This window comes from Taudactylus pleione, unplaced genomic scaffold, assembly GCF_031769625.1.
Source record: "Taudactylus pleione unplaced genomic scaffold, aTauple2 ptg000086l, whole genome shotgun sequence".
NCBI lineage: Eukaryota > Metazoa > Chordata > Amphibia > Anura > Myobatrachidae > Taudactylus > Taudactylus pleione.
In genome coordinates this window covers 29,944,326-29,964,847 of record NW_028284488.1, presented here as the reverse complement: position 1 = coordinate 29,964,847, position 20,522 = coordinate 29,944,326, and the positions used below count along the sequence as shown (strand labels likewise).

Sequence of the window (20,522 nt, the reverse complement as noted above, 5' to 3'; positions counted from 1 at the left end):
TTTAAGCACGCCTGCGTTCTGATCTCCACTCCCCGTTTTCAAGCACCTTCCCCTGTTACCACCCACATACGCCTCCTCCTGTCACTCATATTAGCAGGCATTCGCTATTTAGCGAACAAACGATTTTCGGCCGCACTGACTGGTTCGCGTATGCGTATTACGATCCGTATGCATGCGCAGTTGGGCAAACATCGCTCGGAGCGAACGAGCGGCCGCTTACTAGCGGCTCTGAATCAGGCCCAAAGTCCAGGTGCTCTTTGTTATAAGGATAGTACTCCAGACACCGGGAGTCCTATCCAGTATCAGCAAAAGTACAAGTGATTTAGGCAGGTGCTGTAAGAACATTTTACGTATGAGCCGGCTCACATCTCTGCTGGAACATCTAGGCAGGTAAGTGTACCTCCCCCTTCTCCCCCTAACCCTCCATTCTTGTAGCTTTACCCTAACCATCGCCATCCAGCACCCTAACCCTCCCTATCAGTGCCTAAACCTAACCCTCCCCCCTAGTGCCTAACCATAACCACCCCTTGGGGTGCCTAACCTTAACCTTCCCCCCAAAACCTAATACTAACCCCGCTATGCTGCCTAAACCTAACACATACCCCGCAGCCTACAGCTATGATGCCCTCGACTTACCTTGTTCAGGCTGGCGCCTGTCTGTATTCCGGCGTCAGGATTAAGATAGGCATCAGTATTTCGATGCCTATCTTAAGTCCCATGTCGGGCTTCCACCGTCGGGATTCAGACCGGTGGCATGCCATCTGCCAGTCAACTAACTACATCCCGGTCATATGATATCTGCGTTTCTCCCCGAAAGAGAAGACAGTTCCCTGTTTCTCCCCTGTGAAGGAACAGGGGAAATGTCGGATGGTCGGCTGTTGCAGTGCATACACTGCCAGATGTAGCCAACCAATTATCGGATCTATTGGATATACTGGACTATTTTGCATGCCTGACAGACCGATACCGATTGTTTGCGACAATACACTGTTCAATTATAGTCCAGGTAAGATGGTTATTGGCTGATCTAGCCAATAATTGGAGAGTATATGGCCAGTATTTGAAATATAGATTAGAAATAAACAAATGTTAATTCATGTAAGTTTCTTTTATTTAAACAAGCAATGAGTACCATCATTAAATATCTAATTGATTTATTACATGTATTATAAACACATTCATATTCACCGTAGTAACAGTTTCATCAAAATGCTAGACACTATACAACATCTCTAATATGTAGTTCATTTATGTACAAATGAGGGGACTCTGGAGACAAACTTTACAGATTACAATTTTAAGTACCAATTGTTAAAATAAAATATAACCAATAGCATGATATATGTATGTGGTTGGTACAAGTTACTAAATAAAAATAAACAACAAAAATCTATTTATATACATCAATTTAAAAAGGTTGCAAAATAGACACATTAAATAGCAAATTAAAAAATCAATCTAAAAATATGTATATTACAATAGTGAAGTCAGTATAAGGAAAAATGGTGTGGTGTAAATACAAAAAAACGCAATCACCTTTTTCTTGCTTCTCTGCCAGGTTTGGAGAAATGGTCAGTGGTAAAATGTATACAGCATTCTTGTGTAAGCACTGCCAGAAAATGTGGCTTACAATATACAAGCTTATTTTAAATGTGCACAACACAAATACAATAAAGCTTAAATTGCTGAATAAGTAAAAGGGTCTTTACAAGCCACTAAACTGTGAAGATGTCGCAAATAAGCCTTCCTGCACTTCATGATGCAGAATGTTATCTAAATTAATTTGTTAGTAATTTGTAATCAACTACAATAATAATATGCTACATTTATCAAAGTGCAAAATAATATGTATATGAATCCACCATAATTCACCATTTAGTTTTGAGCATTTGTACTGTAGTATGTGTACATGTGCACAAAGCTTCCCAGGTATTACTTTAAGGATGATATACAAAATTATGATGTAGTCTTCAGGTTTTTTATATGGATATGGTGATCTGTTATCTGTATATAACATGGCTGAAAGCAAAATTACTGTTTGAAAACAGCAGAATAGAGACATAACTGAAAGAAAACAAACCTATTTTTTTTTTAAATCAATCCAAATGACATACGAAACAAAACAGAACTTAGTAACAATTAAGTAAATATTGTTGGAGAAGAGATCAATGGCTCCAAAGTCATGAAATCCTTACAAAAAAAAGAGTAGAAGGTTTATAAAAAAATACACAGCACATTTCAAAGGCATGAAGGTGTAATACCATAGGTGCAGGGAGTGCTATGGTGCCCACAACTGAGGGCGGACAGCCTTACCCATCTAATCCCCATGTGTATATGTGTGCGTTTGTCACCATCGGTAGGGTTTTTACTAAATTTAGTTATGGAGCCCACAAATGTTTAGTTCATCCATGGTTCATTTTGTGTCATTAATTTTATACGTATGTTGTGAACACACAAACAGTGCTTTATACAGTATAAGTGCAAACTATGTCTGTAAAGTAAAAATCTCACCTTTACCTCTGAAACATTCATACAGTAATAAAAAAGAAATGCTAGACCTGAGCATTGTTCCACATGCACTAATGATTAAACCACTTTTACAGCAATGACACTTATATCAAATAAGAGTTCCTTGCGACATTACCTAGTACATGTCATATTTGTGTGAGTCTATGCATATTCATATACACTGTATGTATGTACGTACTACTATAAAGTAGATGTCACGCAGTTTTTATAGTCATGTGGATGCATAATATTATTGTGTAGATGAGTGATTAGAGTTCAATACACAGGTTGAAACTATACACTTGGCTTGCTACTAGTCATAATCATCAGTGAGCACTTTCACCAGCCTATACTTGTGCAAAAGATATCTCAAAATAGGCATTTTTGTGCTTCCGTGCACAGGGGTGCAGAGAGGAGTGGGGCGGCTACTAATTACCCAAGCCTGGGTTTGTTGGTGGGCCCAGAGGTGCCCCTCCTCTCCTCTGATGGTGCGGGGATGGGGGGGGCAAGATCACACTGATCGCTCCTCTCCAGCACCCCTCTTGTCAGCACGGAAGTGGCGCTGCAAATATTTTTTTCTACAGAGGGCGTGGCCATGCCTCTTGTGATTAGGCCACACCCCCCACATGTAACAAGTCCTGCTAAGCTCTCTACGGCTCTGCCTGTGCAACGCTACATTAGTGTTGGCACACCCTCACTGAAATCAGTAAAGATTATACAGCCCAGTGACATCTCTTCAGTTGTTTCTATAGATGCACATAAAATGCATAAGACTCTTAATGACCATACTTGTGCACAATCGGATCCGAAGCGTGCGCAGTGCGAAAATTAAGAAGATATGTTCTCCCAACAGGTGTACATCTGCCCCATTGTGTTAATTTGTGCTTGTGAGTTTAAACAGAATATTACCAAATATGTAACATTGCCAGAGATTTATGGCTGGTACACACTCGATATGACGTCCGATCCGGGCACATCGTCTAGTGGGTACCCTCAATGGCACTGACAATGCATGCTCCCATGCATTGTCAGCATCTTCGCCCCTCGGACCTGCATGCATACATCGTTAGCGAGGGCCATGCTGCCAAATGCAGCATGCCCCCCGCTGTCGCTCCCGACATCGGCAAGTGTGTATGCACTTGCTGATGCCAGGAACTCTGCCAGGTCGCGTCGCACGATAGGTCGGCTGGGTACACATCGTAAAATGTGTGCACAGCTTAAGTTCACTGCACAAGTGAGGTCTGACATGAATTCATATCACTGAGTCTAATAGGACTATGGTATCTTTCTATGCAGGTGACATACTGTATGTCTGTAAACATGGCCCAGAAATCAATATGTATATTTACGAGATAATGAACCTGTGTAAGCATACGAATAATAATGACTAATTATTACTTCTAATGTTTTATTACAATGAATGAAATAAGACATACCGTATCAGAATATTCTACACATTGTAAGTTTAAAAGCTACAAAAGAGCCCTTAAATGTCATGAAATCAGAATTGTATTTATGTTTATACCTGTTAATGTGTCTGTTACAATAGTAGTTTGAGTTGATACTACAATTTAAAAATCTTAACAATGAAGATTTACTAGTACATATATGAAGAATCCCCAATTCACTTACAGCAGAACTGTTATTTGTACAAGGTGGTGGGCAAATCTCACTATGTTATAAAACGAAATGCGATCCTATGAGAGGGAACCATGAAATGGTTTAGGATATAGCAGCCAAGGCAGGGTCACAGGCTGTTCTATGTTCTCCTTTGCATTAATAACAAAGACCTTTACTGTATGATGTGGAGATAATTGCAGTATTGATTATTGGGCCTGATCACACAGTCGCTGTGCCTTTATAATATGCGATGATATAATAATGCCGCAGGAGGCGTCTTGTGTAAATAGACGCCATCTGCCGGATTCTCTTATCCACTTCTGCACCCGCCAATGGATCACTTGTGTGAACATCGGTCATCTGAGTAACCATGTTTCAAAAACAGGGACGACTTGCCCCATTTTCGAAAACACTCCCCTTTTCAGTACCATAACGGCTGCAGCATGTAAATCATGTTTGGCACATGCGCAAAACAGATCCGGCACAGGAGCTGATCGGCAAACATCGGAGCTGTACCTAAACCATTGGGTATGCATACAACTCTGAATGAGGTCCATTGTGTATGTGTGTATGGGCAAACTAGGCAAAGAGAGGAATATGAGAAAAAGGCATTCTCACTCTCCCGTAATGGTATAATGTTAATTTACCCCATCCGGAAATAATTAATTATAAGAGGGTCAAATATATATTTATGACACATTAATCAGATAAAACTCACACATTTCACAGCTAGTATAAATTTTCAAAAGAACTGACATGACAAGAGGAAGATCTATGTATATGCATGACAGGAAACTGCAAGACAAATGTATCATGACAAGATCAGTTAGAGCAGACTAAACTTTTTTCTTTATAGTCCTTTAAGTCCCATGTTAGTAAGTATAATGTCAAGCACTTGCGGATATTTTCCTCCTGATAATGGCACTTGAGACATCAACCCCAAATTCAGACTTTGGAGTATATGTACTAAAGTCAGGGTTTTTAGAAGTGGAGATGTTGGCCATAGCAACCAATCAGATCCTACTTAACATTTAACTAGCACATTCTAGAACATAACAGTTAGAATCTGATTGGTTGCTATGGTCAACATCTCCACTTCTAAAATCTCTATTTACCCCAGAGTATTATGATGGATGCGATAGACACGATTTAAATAAATGGAATAAATCATACAGTAGTGCATCATGTGACAATGGAAGGATTGCCACAGCCCTGACAATGCTCAGCTTATATTCTTCAGTAAAGCTGGTAATGCTGATACCACAACTGGCACAAACATGTACTGGACCTGTATATAGCAAACTGATTTTGCAAAAAAAAAAAAATTATTAATTAAATTTCAATCACTGAGTAACTAACAACAGGATTATTGTCCAGCACTGAAATTCAGCAAGAAAGAGCACTATCGTTCTTTCCAACAGCGATGAATGCAGGATTAGTTTGATGGAAACTTTCACTTCAAAAACATTTATTCAAAATGTTACTCTGCCTGAAAACCAATATATTTTTTTTAAGTTACAGATGTGTCTCCATAAACAGTTGTTCGAGTCGCGGCAAATAGCCCCTCAGCCTGCCAGATCCCGGTCGACTCGGCCGCGCATGTTTCTTGCTCAAAATATGTGTCTTATTAGCATAAATAAAACATCTGGGAGCTACAAAACTACTTTGCTAGATTACACTTATCAATTTGATGTGTAACATTTGTACATCTGTGTGTGACTGAGGGATGGATTTACTACTGATCGCAACTGCGATTACGCACACAACCGGCCGATTGTTGTGTCCTGTGCATGTGTATGCATCGCAGTGCGTGTGCGCGAATCGGCCACTGTGATCGGGACTGCGATCGCAGTGACTATACAGACCCATCGTAGAGTGATTGACAGGAACTGCCATTTGTGGGTGGTAACAGGGGGTGGTCGACAAAACACAGGGCATTTGAACACCATTACAGGGGCGTGCATACATTAACCACTGAGATGCCTTATGCAGCCTGAGCACTCATAACGTGCGAGGAAGTTAGTAATTCCTGAGTAAGATCAGAGCTTGTACAAGTGTGCGTGTGGCTGCGATGGTGCTCGATGTTACTGATGGTTTTGCAGTCTTGCTAAACATTACTGATGTGTGTAAGGTGGACGTCCTTATGTAATGCTGCGACCACATAGCGATCGCAATGGATTAGCATACTATCGCAGTTAGACTGCGTGCGTAATCGCTATTGCAAACGCAGTTGCAATCCTTACTGAATCAGGTTGCAAACTTCTGAAATACTAAAAAAACATTTTTTCATATTGACAAACCATTTCCCAGCGCCATAAGCATCATCACTCCCAATCCTATTGCTTTGTATTTGGGTTACAAAATGTATACACTTAATTTTGGTTCTTTTTTATACTTACTATGGGTAATTCTTAATAAAATATTCAGGATGGGATTAGTACAAGGCTAATTGATCTCCATGTTCCCTGACAAAAACCACATCATATAAAAACAATATATTTTACTAAGCAGTAGAAAGTATAAGAACACTTTGCACTGTTTTGCACATTAAAACTTTCCCTTTTTAATAAGAAAACAACTATATTTTAAAAGACAATAATGTAATTGCAACCATAGATCTATTACAGCCCTAAAATGTCATCTTTCACTATTTCATCTATTCCAAAGACCATCTTACTAATCAAATAAATAAATAAAGTTCAGTTTTTCTTCTTTCTATTGAGTTTATGGAGTAAATGTACTAAGCCTTGGAGAGAGATAAAGTACCAATCAGCGCCAAACTGTCATTTTACTGTCTGTATTTGAAAAATGACAGTTACAGTAGGAGCTGATTGGTCAGTACTGTATCTCTCTCCCCAAGGCTTAGTACATCTACCCCTACAGTATGTCAGTAAATGTAAATATCTATGTGCATTACGATAAATGCATCATATAAGGTGGGAGTGATTTGTTGCATTGTTTTGGTAAGAATGGGGGAGATGTATGACTGATTGTTATGGGGATTATCGGTAACAGCGCACATTGGGGGAGATGTATGAAGCATCGAAGCGGTATTAGTGCATGTTATGTGCACTGATACTTCTCCCTGATGTATGATCTGGGGTTTGGCAGTATGCTCCTCTGTCATTATCAGCGCAGCTATCTACAAGATAGCAGCGCCAATAGCCTGGGATATGTATGAATGGTCAGTTCGCCTGACTGTTCCACCCGCTGCAGCTGCTGTTATTGACAGCTACAGCCTGGCGATGCCCTATCCCCACAGCAGGGATAGCGCTGTCCCTGCTGCGAGGGCTGCCGGCTCCAGGGCTACACACGGGATCTTGCGATAATTGCGAGATCCCGCGCATGCTCAGTGGACTGAGTACACAGCGCATCAGTACTAGGCTGATGCGCTGTGGACTCTAGCGGGGATTGCCAGAGGGGGAAGTTATCACTCCCCCACTCTGGCAGATGAGATGCTAATACATCTCATCATTAGTGCTTCCTGCTTCGCCTCAGTAGAGAGGCGAAGCAGGAAGCGTTATAGTGGCACGCTAGGTGCAGGTGCCGCTATAATGCATCTCCCTCTCTATGTGTTGCAGATATCGCATACCCGCATGCATGATGGCCCTGGTGTGTGTTTTCATGCCTCGGGCGCTATACACCCCAGTCTTTATCGGTGCTTCTATCCTTTAGATAGAGAGCAAATATGTTACGGTATATATGAACGGTCTTGTTGCAGACCGTTACGAATTGTTCCTTTTACCGATTTTGTCGTGCTGATACGGCACTGGCAGTCTCCTGTCCTGTCTGTGTTTTTTTATTTTTGTTCCTTTTCAATAAACTTTATTGTGTGTACAAAATCTGTCTGTGTAGTGCTGCTGAGGTGAACGAGCTGTCAGCGACAGCCCCGAGTTAAACGCGCATGCATGAACCCACAACTGCACAGGCCACTGGGAGACCAACAAGCGGCGCAGGTGCAGACCAATCTCCAACGCCGCAGAGGAGAGCTAGGCGTGGAAGGGCGCAGATCACCGGACAGGTGATTTAGCACACTCACACTTCTAAATCAGCAAGATTCATACATGCGGCTGTTAAGAGGACCGTTTTCACAGCGATCCAATGGTGAAGCGAGTCCATACAGATAATGGCCGCTGCCTGCACATTAACACATCTCCCCCTATACTGTACGATGACATTCTTCAAACCACTTTGCCTATTAATGTTCTTAGTAACAATGTATTTAGACACATTTATGGAGCAATCCATTATATATACCGTGTTTCCCAAAAATACGGTACAAAATAAGCCCTACCCCGAAAATAAGCCCTAACAAAACAAAAAAAAGTAAAGAATTGTAAAGCAGGACTGAGGGCATGATGGGGATAAAGCAGGACTGAGGGCATGATGGGGATAAAGCAGGACTGAGGGCATGATGGGGATAAAGCAGGACTGAGGGCATGATGGGGATAAAGCAGGACTTGAGGGCATGATGGGGATAAAGCAGGACTGAGGGCATGATGGGGATAAAGCAGGACTTGAGGGCATGATGGGGATAAAGCAGGACTTGAGGGCATGATGGGGATAAAGCAGGACTGAGGGCATGATGGGGATAAAGCAGGACTTGAGGGCATGATGCTGTCAATGTTCATTAAAATAAGCCCTACCCCAAAAATAAGCCCTATGGAGTTTTTTTGACCCAAATAAAAAATAAGACAGTGTCTTATTATCGGGGAAACACGGTAGTACATTTATGTAGTCATCTCTATAAACTAACGGGAAGTGTTTGTAACAGAAAGGACATTGTTAACTTTATGATCAGTTTCATTTCTATTTGGATAAAAAAATAATAAATAAGGTTTAATATTAACTTAAGCTTACAAAAGCTAATATGAAAACACAATTCACCTAGGATTCATGTATGCATGTTTAGCCAGCCAACGTAATACTGGAGGAACATGCAAACATGCTTAGTTGCTGTTATAAAAGGAAAAAAAAACACATTTAACATCATATGTTCACATGATGCCATGATATTAATTATCCAATTGAAATTATTATATTGATAGAATCATACTGTTTGTCTGTAATTAAAAAAAAAAAACAAATGCTTAAGACCCAGGTAACTGATTTCTTCTGTTCCTGCTTTTCCTGGTGTTCATAAGGACTTTTAATTTGCTGTAATCCCCTTTTAGTTTTGGAATGGCTGCGGCCTGACTCTTTTTCTGCCTACTCTCTTTGCAGTACTGGTTTATCATCTGCATCTCAGAGTGACTGAATGATCCTGTGAGGTCCTTGGGATGAAATTGTAGTCCACTCAATGTACTGGCCCAGATCAATTGAGATTTATCAGTCATGAAAGTTACAAGCTCCGGCTCTAAGATTTTTAAATTGATTTTCGCAATCGTTTGCTTAAAGGTGTTCTCTGTGGCTATGCAGTGATACAGTCCTTGGTCATTATCCTGGACAGAACGGATAAGAAGTCCTTGGCCAGTAGAAATGAGCCTTTCATTTAATTTCACCTATAAAAGGAGAAAAACAAAATATATTACTTTACAAAAATAAATATCTTGACAGTAAAGGCGCACATCCACATGCCGAATAGTGAAGGACTGAGCGATAATGATATCATTATCGTTCAGTCGTTCATTAAACTGCGCAGTGCCCACATTGAACGATATGTCGCTCAGTGTAGGCACCTTCCATCATCCCTGAACATGGTCAGTCTGTCGTTATCAGCAGATTGACCGGCATGTTCAGGCGAATCGATATGTCGGAAACGACCAGCGGGAGCGTGCATCGTTGGTCGTTTCCGACGTTTTAGTGCCCGATGCATGCACGATTAATGGGTGATTGAACGATAACGATATCATTATTGTTCAATCACCCATTAATGCCACCTAGTGGATGTGCCAGATAATACAGGTGACTAAATTCAGATATTATAGGCTGGGGCTGCGGTGGGTCCAGGGAGGTCGCTGAGCAGCAGCAGTCTCCTCTACGTGTATGATGTGCAGGGAAAAGCGATCGCATCGATCACCTGCCCCTGGAACTGCCCCTGGCACATAGCACCCCCACTGGAAACTGCATGGTGACGCGCATAGTTTTTCCATAATTTTTTGTAGGGGTATGTGGTCACACCTCCACAATTAGGCCACACCTCCTACAGTACCCAGTTACGGTCCTGCTCTGTACGGCCCTGATTATAGATGAGTGATTTGCGCAGCGTACCACTAGTCTCTCACCTTATCACTCATGTAATACATTTTTCATAATGAGTGATACCTGTTGGTCAATAGATAGTACTTTTATTATATTTAAAACCACTATTAGACACGTGTTTTTATTTAATACATGTAAAATTATACATTACAAAAGCTACAGATAAATTTACTATTTATCATAGACTATTTTTTCACATAATCATATACCGTAAACATTAATTATTCATATAATAAATAACAATAAACGTATGTGTTATTAAAGGACCACTAAAGCCCAAAATTACAATTTTCAGATATGGGCCTTGAAAGCTGAGCTACCGCCTGGAGCTGATTAGCAAATTGTTCCCAGGCCTCTGTGTTTAGTCAGTGACGCTATGCCGACTGTAAACCAAGCTGTGAGCAGGCCCGGCGTCAGGGGGTGTACAAAGGGTACACCCGTCCAGGGCCCAGAGGTTCACCCCCACAAAAATGTGGCTGTTTTTTTTTCCCATACTCCCATCTATGTCTTGGAGTAACTTTGAATGAGAGGAAGAAGCTGTTTGAAGGCCTTTGGAATACTACAAGCATTATGCTCTGGACTGTTTTGGTGTGAAAAAAAATCCATTAATTTCATTAAGTTATGTGTCTGTATCGCCTTTGATCTTCTTCTTACACTATTGTATGCATTTGTCTTTATACCTGATTGGGCAGGAATTAAGGAGTAGGATTGGGCTGACACTGTATTGCGCCATATTTCAACTTCTTTTATAAATGGTGCGTCAGTTGCTTCAGTCTGTTATGGTACTGCGCATTTAATGAATGACGCTGCGATGCATGATGTCATAGTGCATGATGCTGCGCTGGCGTCAGTCCTCCATCACCAAGGACAGATAATCAATAGAGAAACACAGCTGCCAAGCAGGGAGCAGGTAGCAACCGCCGTCTGCCGGGCACAGTGACAGTACAGGCTCTACAGCACCTTCACGCATCACCACTCTCCTTCTACAGACACCCTACAGGGAGAAGGCAGCTGTGACCAGCAGAAGGTGGGTGCAGCGAGCAGACGACCGGGAGGAGTAGAAGCGGGCTGCACAGCGTGAGTGATCTGAATAGATCACGCTGCTACACAAGCTGCTGGCAGATTGTTAGCACATTCGGGGAACTGAACACCGTCCCAGGGTGGAAATCAGTTTCACTTTCAAATTCCCAAAATACAGCATTTTCAGAGCTTGATGAATCCTACAATTTTAACATCCCCATACTTAAGTATTGGGAGTGTGAAAATTACTAGGACAGTTTTGTAACAAGGAGGTATGAGTGATATCTCTTTTGTTACAGCTTGAGAAACAAACATTGTAAATCGGGCTTATTTTGTGATGATGAATAGAGTCCTTAGGGTGGGTACACACTAGGTCGTTATCTTCAAGATTTGTCCTTTCCTTGTGAAGATCGTTCAGTGTGTACCTGCAATTGCGCACTTCTGTAGGTTGGATTCAATATCTTCTGGTTGGTCGAGCTGCACAGTCAATCAGAAGATATTGTGTACAATGTCATGGTGCTAAACACAGCATGTCATTGTACATCATGCCATTGTAGCACTGCAACGTGCAGTGTGTACACACGGTTCGATATCTCGGCCAGGAATGCATCGTTCTGATGTGTACTCGGCCTTAGTGAATACTGAAAGTCAGGGCTGTAACTAGGGTAGTGCGACCAGTGCCATGGCACAGGGCACCACAGGGCAGGGGCTGCTGTTTGTACCTGTCAATTTTCCTGTTTATTATCATTCTCACTTGTAGCTTCCTCTTCTTTTATCCCCCGCATCGCCTGGCCTCCCCTATCTCTTCCCCTTTATAGGTGCACTATCTTATGTCCCTGTTTAAAAAATGGGGGGGCACCAATGCTCTCTCTTGCACAGGGAACAAAAAAGTCTAGTTACGGCTCTGCTGAACATATCTGAAAAAAATGTCTCTGCTACCAATTACATGTATGTAAAAGTATTTCATATATTGGTTTGTGCAAGAATACTATATATTGTATTATTATCATATGTAATTTGTTAGTTTTAAGATGATGAAAATTAAAATGACTGAAATACGTAGTCAGTATGGAGTGGGGGGATATGCACTCAACTGAGGATGTGATGTATGTGACAATAAACTATAGTCAGTATGTTTAATAATAATAATATTCATTTTCACATGGAAGTATAAATATAAGAAGCTGACAGAAAATTATTACAGTGTATATAAAACAAGAAGAAAATAAATTTCTCATCTATTCTAGCAATAAGTACATTGCAAAGTAATATAAGACTGTTGACATAAGTGTAAAGATCCTAAAAATGAACTGTATATATTTAGGTATGTAACATTTGTGCCCACTCTATACAGATACATTATTGTAAGAGGCTGACATGCTCAACTGCCTCACGTACTGCAGCTAGTTCCGAACAATTTTCTATCTTAACTTTCACTCCAAAGAGCGCACCATATACATATTCTTTCCCTGTAATATAAATCCAAGTAACATTTGTCTCTTGGCAATGGGAAGAATAATTTCCAGACAATGATGCTGCTATTGTCTAGAAGTAAGAAACAGCTGGTGATTTCGGCCATGCTGTAATGTTAGCAGGTCCAAACTGTAAAATATCTCTGACATATACATGAAAGAAATTTCCTTAGTGGGAAGTGAATAATAAAAGCAGCATAAGAACTTCTAACTAGTTATTCTGTGTATACAAAGTTGTAGTAAAACATGAGGTTTATATTTTTCAACCCAAAAAATATATGATTTATTAAAGTAATAAGTTTATACATACAACACAAAATACACTACACACGCAGGGGGAAATGACTGAAAATGAGATGATGTACTGTTCTTGACATTTACTTAATAGATGCTTATGTTTCTAGCAGTTTAATCTATATGTTAAAGTGCACATCCACTTGCCGATTTCTATGAGCGTTTGAACGATAACGATATCGTTAACGTTCAATCGCTCATGAATCGTGCATGAATCGGGCACAATAATGTCGGAAACGACCAGCGATGCGCACTCCAGCTGGTCGTTTCCGACATCAATCATCGGCCGAACATGCTGGTCAAACTGACGATAATGTGCATGATGATTGATGATTGATGTGCCTACACTGAACGACTGATCTTTCAGTGTAGGCACAGCACAGACTGTGAAAAGACTGCATGATTACAATGTCGTAGTCGTGCAGTCGTTTCAAAGTCTGCTAGTGGATGTGCCCCATTACAGTTACTACATGTAGTCTGGGAAAAACTCTGGCTGAGCAAATGATGGCTGTTACAGATCGCTGTATCTGAATAATGCTAGTTACCACCCCTGATTCTTGTTTGTGTCTGAGACAAGTGCTGCTGAATAGAAGATCTTGGGTCTATTCAGAAGATCTAGAGCAAGATTTACTAAGTGACGGGTTGCTCTTATTTAGAACCCAAAGGAACCAAACAAAGATTGACGATGAGTTCTAGATCTAAAAGACAGTATTTACTAAGGGTTGTTTGATCCCCAGTGGTTACTAAACTGCTATCCTGCAGCAATCCCACCATGGTTTGCAAGCATGCACACATCCTGAGATCTGTGCAGACTTGTATAGTGGAAAAATACAGTTAGATAAAAACTGTAAATTTTAAAAAGAAAAGGCATAAGAATCTCATGCAATTTCATGACCTGTCCCGGGTTTTAAGCCTAGTATGCTAGTGAAAAATAGGGGGGAAAATTGTGCAGTGGTCCCAGCAATTCTTCACTCCCAGCACCAGGCTGTACCAGCCAGAAATGGGCTCGCTTGGCGTTGGGTCCCCTGCCATATTTGAAACCTTCCCTGGAACGGTCAGTCTAGGACTGGGATCCCTAAGGAAGTGGGGTCCCTTCAAAAAATGGGACCTTCCCTCCATAAGGACTCCCAGCCCTGGGGCTCTTCAAACTCTGTGCTATTTGGGGGATGGGGAGGAAAAGTGAGATTGTGCCACTTAGTAAAGCTAGGGTTCCTATTCTCAAAATGGAAGAACATTGGTAGTCATTTATTTGATGTTCTATTCTAATTTAAAGTGTGTTTTCTCAATGGTTTTGCTGCAAGTTTGAGCTAAGTAAATCTGTTGGATGCAATCCTGCTAGTAAGCTGCTACAAAACAGCCTGGATTTCGAACCCGCTGCTTAATAAATTTACCCCCTAGTGCTAACCGGAGCAGGCTTAAACTAGGAAAAATAGCTGTAGAATCAGAAACTTTTTGCCTATTTATCATGTAACTGATGAACTGGTCAGAGTTCCATTACATTATTATGTTTTTCCCTTATATATTGACTATTTGTGTTGTAGCTGATGAACTGATACTGGTGAGTCAGACTTTCATTACATTATTGTTTTTCCCTCATGTGTGTATAATGAGACACTGAAACTGTAACCAACTAATTACTAAATATAACCTTATAGAAATTCACCCAAAATGCAGTGTGACAACATGTAATTACTAAGCTGTGTAAATTGTTTCAATGATTGTGTATCTCACTGTTAGAAGAAATATTTGTAGGCCTGACATACAGTGCATCTGGAAAGTATTCACAGCGCTTCACTTTTCCCACATTTTATAATGTTACAGCCTTATTCCTAAATGGAATAAATTAATTTTTGTCCTCAAAATTCTACACACAATACCCCATAATGACAACGTGTAAAACGTTTTTTTTTAGATTTTTGCAAATTTAATTAAAAAAAACAAAAACACATGTACATAAGTATTCACAGCCTTTGCCATGAAGCTCAAAATTGAGCTCAGGTGCATCCTGTTTCCACTGATCATCCTTGAGATGTTCCTACAGCTTAATTGGAGTCCACCTGTGGTAAACTCAGTTGATTGGACATGATTTTTAAAGGCATACACCTGTCTATATAAGGTCCCACACTTGACAGTGCATGTCTTACACTCCAGTTTAGGGTCGTTGTTTTCCACCTGGTATACAAGAACAGATAGGTGAAAACCCGAGATCTGAGGCCAGAATTACCAATGATGATTTTCCACATAAACCTGTATTAAATTCCCATTTGGAGAATAGGAATGGCAGTGCATTGCAGTCGACACAGAGGTGCGACAGTTCTCGTATGTTGTCCTTCTAGACATTCTTAGTCATGTCCTGCTTCTCACCGTTGCGTGCAAGTTGAATCCGAGACCTGTCCTCCGGAGTGTCAACAACTGAAACAGAGTAGAGCATCCTTGAAGGACCCATCTCACTGAGTAACCATGCACCCAAGAAGGAGTGGCCATGATGGCTTGTTCAAAGAAGGCTTATATATTCATGACACTCATTAATATGTGTTTGACAATGCTTTCATAGCAGAATGCAATTTATTTTCACTTACATTACTGATACCAGCCTTGAGTACTGTATATGCTTCATGTAAAAGCTCAGAAAAAACAAGAGCAGCAAATGCTGTGAGGAATGTGCTCTGTATGATACTATAGGCAAAGAAGTCTTATTATATCCAATTTATATACAGTAGCATTGTAACCAATCTGTGAGAGGAAGTAAAAGTGTGCTTAGCAACAGTAGCTCTCTCCCCTTCACTTAGCCTATTTTGGCACCCTTTGTGCAGGTTGCATTCCAACATGAATATCACTATTTGCAGTACCCACACAAATGATACCTGGGGAACTATTTACTAAATAAAATTTTCACACTTTTCCAGCATAATAGCAGGAAAATGCGATACATGTACTTAGGTTTTCACCATATTTAAGTGGAGAGAAAAGCCTTTAGAAATCACAGATTTCTCAAGCTTTTCACTGTTTACTGAACAAATCCCCCATAGGATCTAATGGAGGATTGCACCAGACAATAATTATATAAAGTTGTTTATCTATTTTTTTTCAAACAAACATAACGCCACCTTCAGTACTTTGCTATTGGCTCTCGGTCTCATCTGGCCAGGGATTCAAGGACTCAACTCCTCCTCCTGAAGTTCCCAAGATGCATTTTTTCACAGGCTCGCTGCATGGCGTCTGACATCAGTCAGGTTCCCTCTCTCAATGCACATGCGCAAACTGGCACATGTGCAGTATACAATGTGTTTCACCCAGCAAGAAGTCAGAGCTTGCTTGAACAGCCTGTTTTCGCTTTGGCAACTACCGGCAGCTAATTTCACTTAAATATGGCGGGTTTTTTTAGCAAAAACCGGTGAATTATGAGATCGAGGGGTTAGGAGATAATCCTCTTCCCCATAGTGTAAAGACTTAGGAAATTCTGACTAAAAGGTCTGAAAGATAGAAGACATTCTGCCAGCTTAGCAGCTGTACCATAGGATAACCATAGCATTTGGATAGTGACAGGGAAACTAAAATATGTATTTTGTTAAGAATTAATATAAGTACATTCAGGGCCCGGGTACTGGGTGGGAGCGGAGTGTGGTTGAATCAGAGAGGTGTGGCAACACCCCCTCCCCCAGAAAAAAAACACCCTGTGCGGTGCTGAGTGCTGCAATGATGGCCATTTGTCCTTTCAGCAGCTGACAATACATAATTTGTTCTTCATTTAAAAAAGAGGTTAAGGAGGAACAATTGCAGATTGTCGACAATGGTATTGGAAGTGCAGTAACCTATCGGGAGTGTATGGGCTAAAATTAGGGATGTGCAGGCTCGGATAGGTTCGAATTTTCCCGCCAAGTTGGGTCGTAGAAAGAGGCAAAACGTCATCTTTCATAGACAAACATCATCATTCCTGGACAAAAGTCCATGGAAGATGATGTTTGTCCATGAAAGGGGACATCTGCTCTGGGTTTTATCCAAATCTGGTCAGGTCAGCACCCATATTATACCAGCGAGAGTTGTGACACCAGATTTCAGTTTTCATGGTTAGAAATGTTGTGCCATGTGATATAAATATTGATATACCACAGAACCAGGTTTTGCATTGATACAAAAATAAGGTGCCTGTACCTGAGCATATGCAGTAATAGAGCAGGAATCAGTAATTGGGGAATTGTATGGTGGTAGAGAGAGAAAGGTAGATTCATGGTTCTTTAATAAGCATTCTTCAGCAGCTTTGAAATTTAGGGCTCAATCTAATAGAATGAAGTAGGGCACTCCATTTTCTAGCTAAAGCACAGGAGAAATCCTAGGGAATGACTAGGTGTTGGTATAAGAAAGGCATTGGTCTCTTGAATTATAAATAAAATAAAAAAAAGAATTGCAGCAGTGTTGGCTTTGAAAGTTGAAGCCAGATTTTTGATTGACGTCCTGGAATATAGAGAGTCTGTATAAAGACTGAAGGATAGTTGCAGACTTGGTATAACAATTATAGTAGAAAGTAAAATAGGTCTAGTAACCACACTTATAATAAATTGAAGTGGAGCCAGCTTGGTTAAAGGTGTTGAAGCTAGAGAGCGCTACTGTGCATACTCCATATTAGTTTGTACAGGGAGGCGTCAAGTCCCCAACCAAGATGGCCACTGACCTTACTTATGCGCATTCACAATGCCCTCTTGTTACTGTGTTAAACTGCTACAGTGGAAGATGGACATCTCCCACTTAGCTTAGAGAGACACGATATTACCACTGATCCACGCCTAGAGACGCTGACACCATTTGCATTCTGCATTGCTACCTACATGCAGTCACCGGCTGGTGATCTGCATGATCCGTTCCATGAATAAGTCTGTGTATACATAACTGTGAGTACGGCTGTACATTTCACATTGCTGAAGAAAAAACACCCCACTCATTGACTCAGGGCATCCGTGTGTACCTATGCTCTGCCATACCACCGCTAGTTGTACACACATATTCCAACAATAGGTAGGGTAAAATGTAAAAGCATTACAACACTTATGGTTTCAGATAAAAAAAGTACATAAAAATGAAAACACACAAAAAACAAGGCATGCAAATAACTGAAACCTCTTAACAATTCTATGGGCCAAATGTAATAGGGTGAGGCTTTTGAAAATGTGAGAGTTTAAACTCAGCCAATGTAATACAGTCACAGAACATACAAACCTGCATGTTTTTCAGATTAAAAAAACTCTCAAGATTTAAACTCTCATCCAGCTGTTTCCTATTATGAAAATACAACTCGATCAATGTAATAGTGTAAAGGGAGGTATCCACTTAGCGATTTAACCAAGCGATTGCACAATAATGATGTCGTTATCATGCAATCGCTTGCAAATCGCTCATGCATCGGACATGTTTTGGTCGGAAGCGACCAGCGATGGGCGTGCCCGCTGGTTGCTTCCGACATCCGACATCGCCCATACATGCTGGTCAATCTGACGATCTCGTCAGGTTCAGCATGTGCGGGATGAGGGATGTGCCTGGACTGAACGAATGAATGTTCAGTCTAGGCACATCACTAGATATACAAACGAGAGCACGATTGCAATGTCGTAATCGTGCTCTCGTTTGTATATCTATTAGTGGATACCCGCCTTAAGAGTTTTACTGCTAAACTCTCACAATTTCTAAACTCTCACCCTATTAATTTTGGCCCTATATATTTATAACAGGCTACGAAAAATGTTCTTCCTCTGTTATAATGTAACCAATGTACTTGAAATAATTAATTGTATAATGTTTATTAAACAAGCTAGCAAAACGTGGCAGCCTGTAGAAAAGATTCCCCCGGACCACCCAAACCGCAGTCTCAATGGGAAGACAAATCCTGGGTACTTTGTATACTGTAGACACTGTGTATTGCAGTATGACTCTGAGCCTGCTTAAAACAGTTTTAGGTGTTGTGTTTAAAAATTGCAGAAATTTGACAAATCTGGCACATATCTTAATAATTTCATAATGTAATGATTTGCATATTGCATATCAGCTCTCTATTTTATACAGAACATGTACCATTTTTAAGGAGTTTCCCTGATACTGCAATGTACTGCACATCACATTACTTGCAGAGTTGCAGCTGAACAACATCAGGAGAGGAACAAGTTGCCAAAGGTGATTAGAGTGATACATTCAGCAATCATTTAGATAAGCTGTAGTCCATCAGTGTGTACTTATAAGGTATTTAAAATGGAATCTTCTGGAGCAAAACTGATTTAAGTTATTCGTTTGTCTCAATTACTCTGGTTTAAAATTCAGTGCTACAACTCACCTCTTTCCTCCGGTCATTATCCTTCTGTAGAAGCCATCTGACAGAGGCCTGTGGAGATTTTGCAATGCACTCCAGGAAAGTTGTGTTATTTCTGACTCCATACTGAACAATCTCTTCAGTGTTCCTGTATTCTGGAAAGAAAGAAAAAAACCTTCAAACTGTGCCACATGTACAGACCTTTCCAAAGCTGCTAAATATTTAGCTACCTAGACCTGAGCCAAAGGGAATATAGCCACACCACATGCTTTATACCACCAGGACCTGGACAATCTGAGCTTATAAATCAGCAATCATTAATGAATCATGAGTTTATTCTGGAAAAAAATTAAATGTAAATTGAAACGCAAAGGAAATTGTTAATCAGAAACTATGCTCTGTAATCAAATTTTGCTGTACACCTTACACGTATAATAATCTGCTTTTAATCTGTAATATTATCCAGTCACTTGCATGGAAAACCTCATGAAAGGCTAATTGTTGTATGTTAAATATTTTTGGTCACTAGTTAATACTCAATATTTATTTTACAAAAGTAGGATTATTCAGTTTGTGAAAATTACCTAGCACCAAAATATTATTAGATGCATAGTTTATAACTTCATCTGTTCATTTCATTAAAGACTCAACCAGTATGATAATTATAAATCATTATACTATTAATGTTTATACCATCAATTGCTTTTCCATTTGATATTAACAAAAAGTACATTGCAAAAGCAAATAAACCAAGTTAGATTTTGAATGTACGGTACATTAGATATTGGAGATGCAGAGAACACAGTGACATGTCAGCTACATCTTAAATTAGAATGCTATAAATAACCAGCAATTACTTATCTTGCTGTTCAAGCAGCATCGGTAAAAATTTGCCTGTTGAGATTGGATAGTCAATGCAATTAAAAGCATTTAACAACTATGTTAAAGCACAATGGAAATGTATTCTGTGTGGGTTTTCTAATCTCATTTACAGAGGTATTTAATCAGGGTTTTTTTAGATAGGCAAGCAGCTTGGGGTCCCCACCTCCCACGCCCAGAAAACGGTACCAGTTCTAAACTATGACAGGTTGGGCTAGTGACTATAAAAGGGAAAC

At 40.3% G+C, this 20,522-nt stretch overlaps 1 protein-coding gene across 2 annotated transcripts in view; it reads right to left on the bottom strand.

The window, feature by feature from the left end:
- Nucleotides 1-3,903: 3,903 nt before the first annotated feature.
- The window catches only part of SEMA3C (semaphorin 3C), a 189,392-nt gene continuing 172,773 nt past the window's right edge, over nucleotides 3,904-20,522 (bottom strand). For both annotated transcript variants that reach the window (XM_088468803.1, XM_088468804.1), the window contains exons 17-18: nucleotides 19,432-19,562; nucleotides 3,904-9,629 (exon numbers count right to left, since the gene is read on the bottom strand). In XM_088468803.1, coding sequence (XP_088324929.1) covers nucleotides 9,219-9,629; nucleotides 19,432-19,562 — 542 coding nt within the window. In that variant the 3' untranslated portion in view covers nucleotides 3,904-9,218. The remainder of the gene's footprint in view (nucleotides 9,630-19,431; nucleotides 19,563-20,522) is intronic.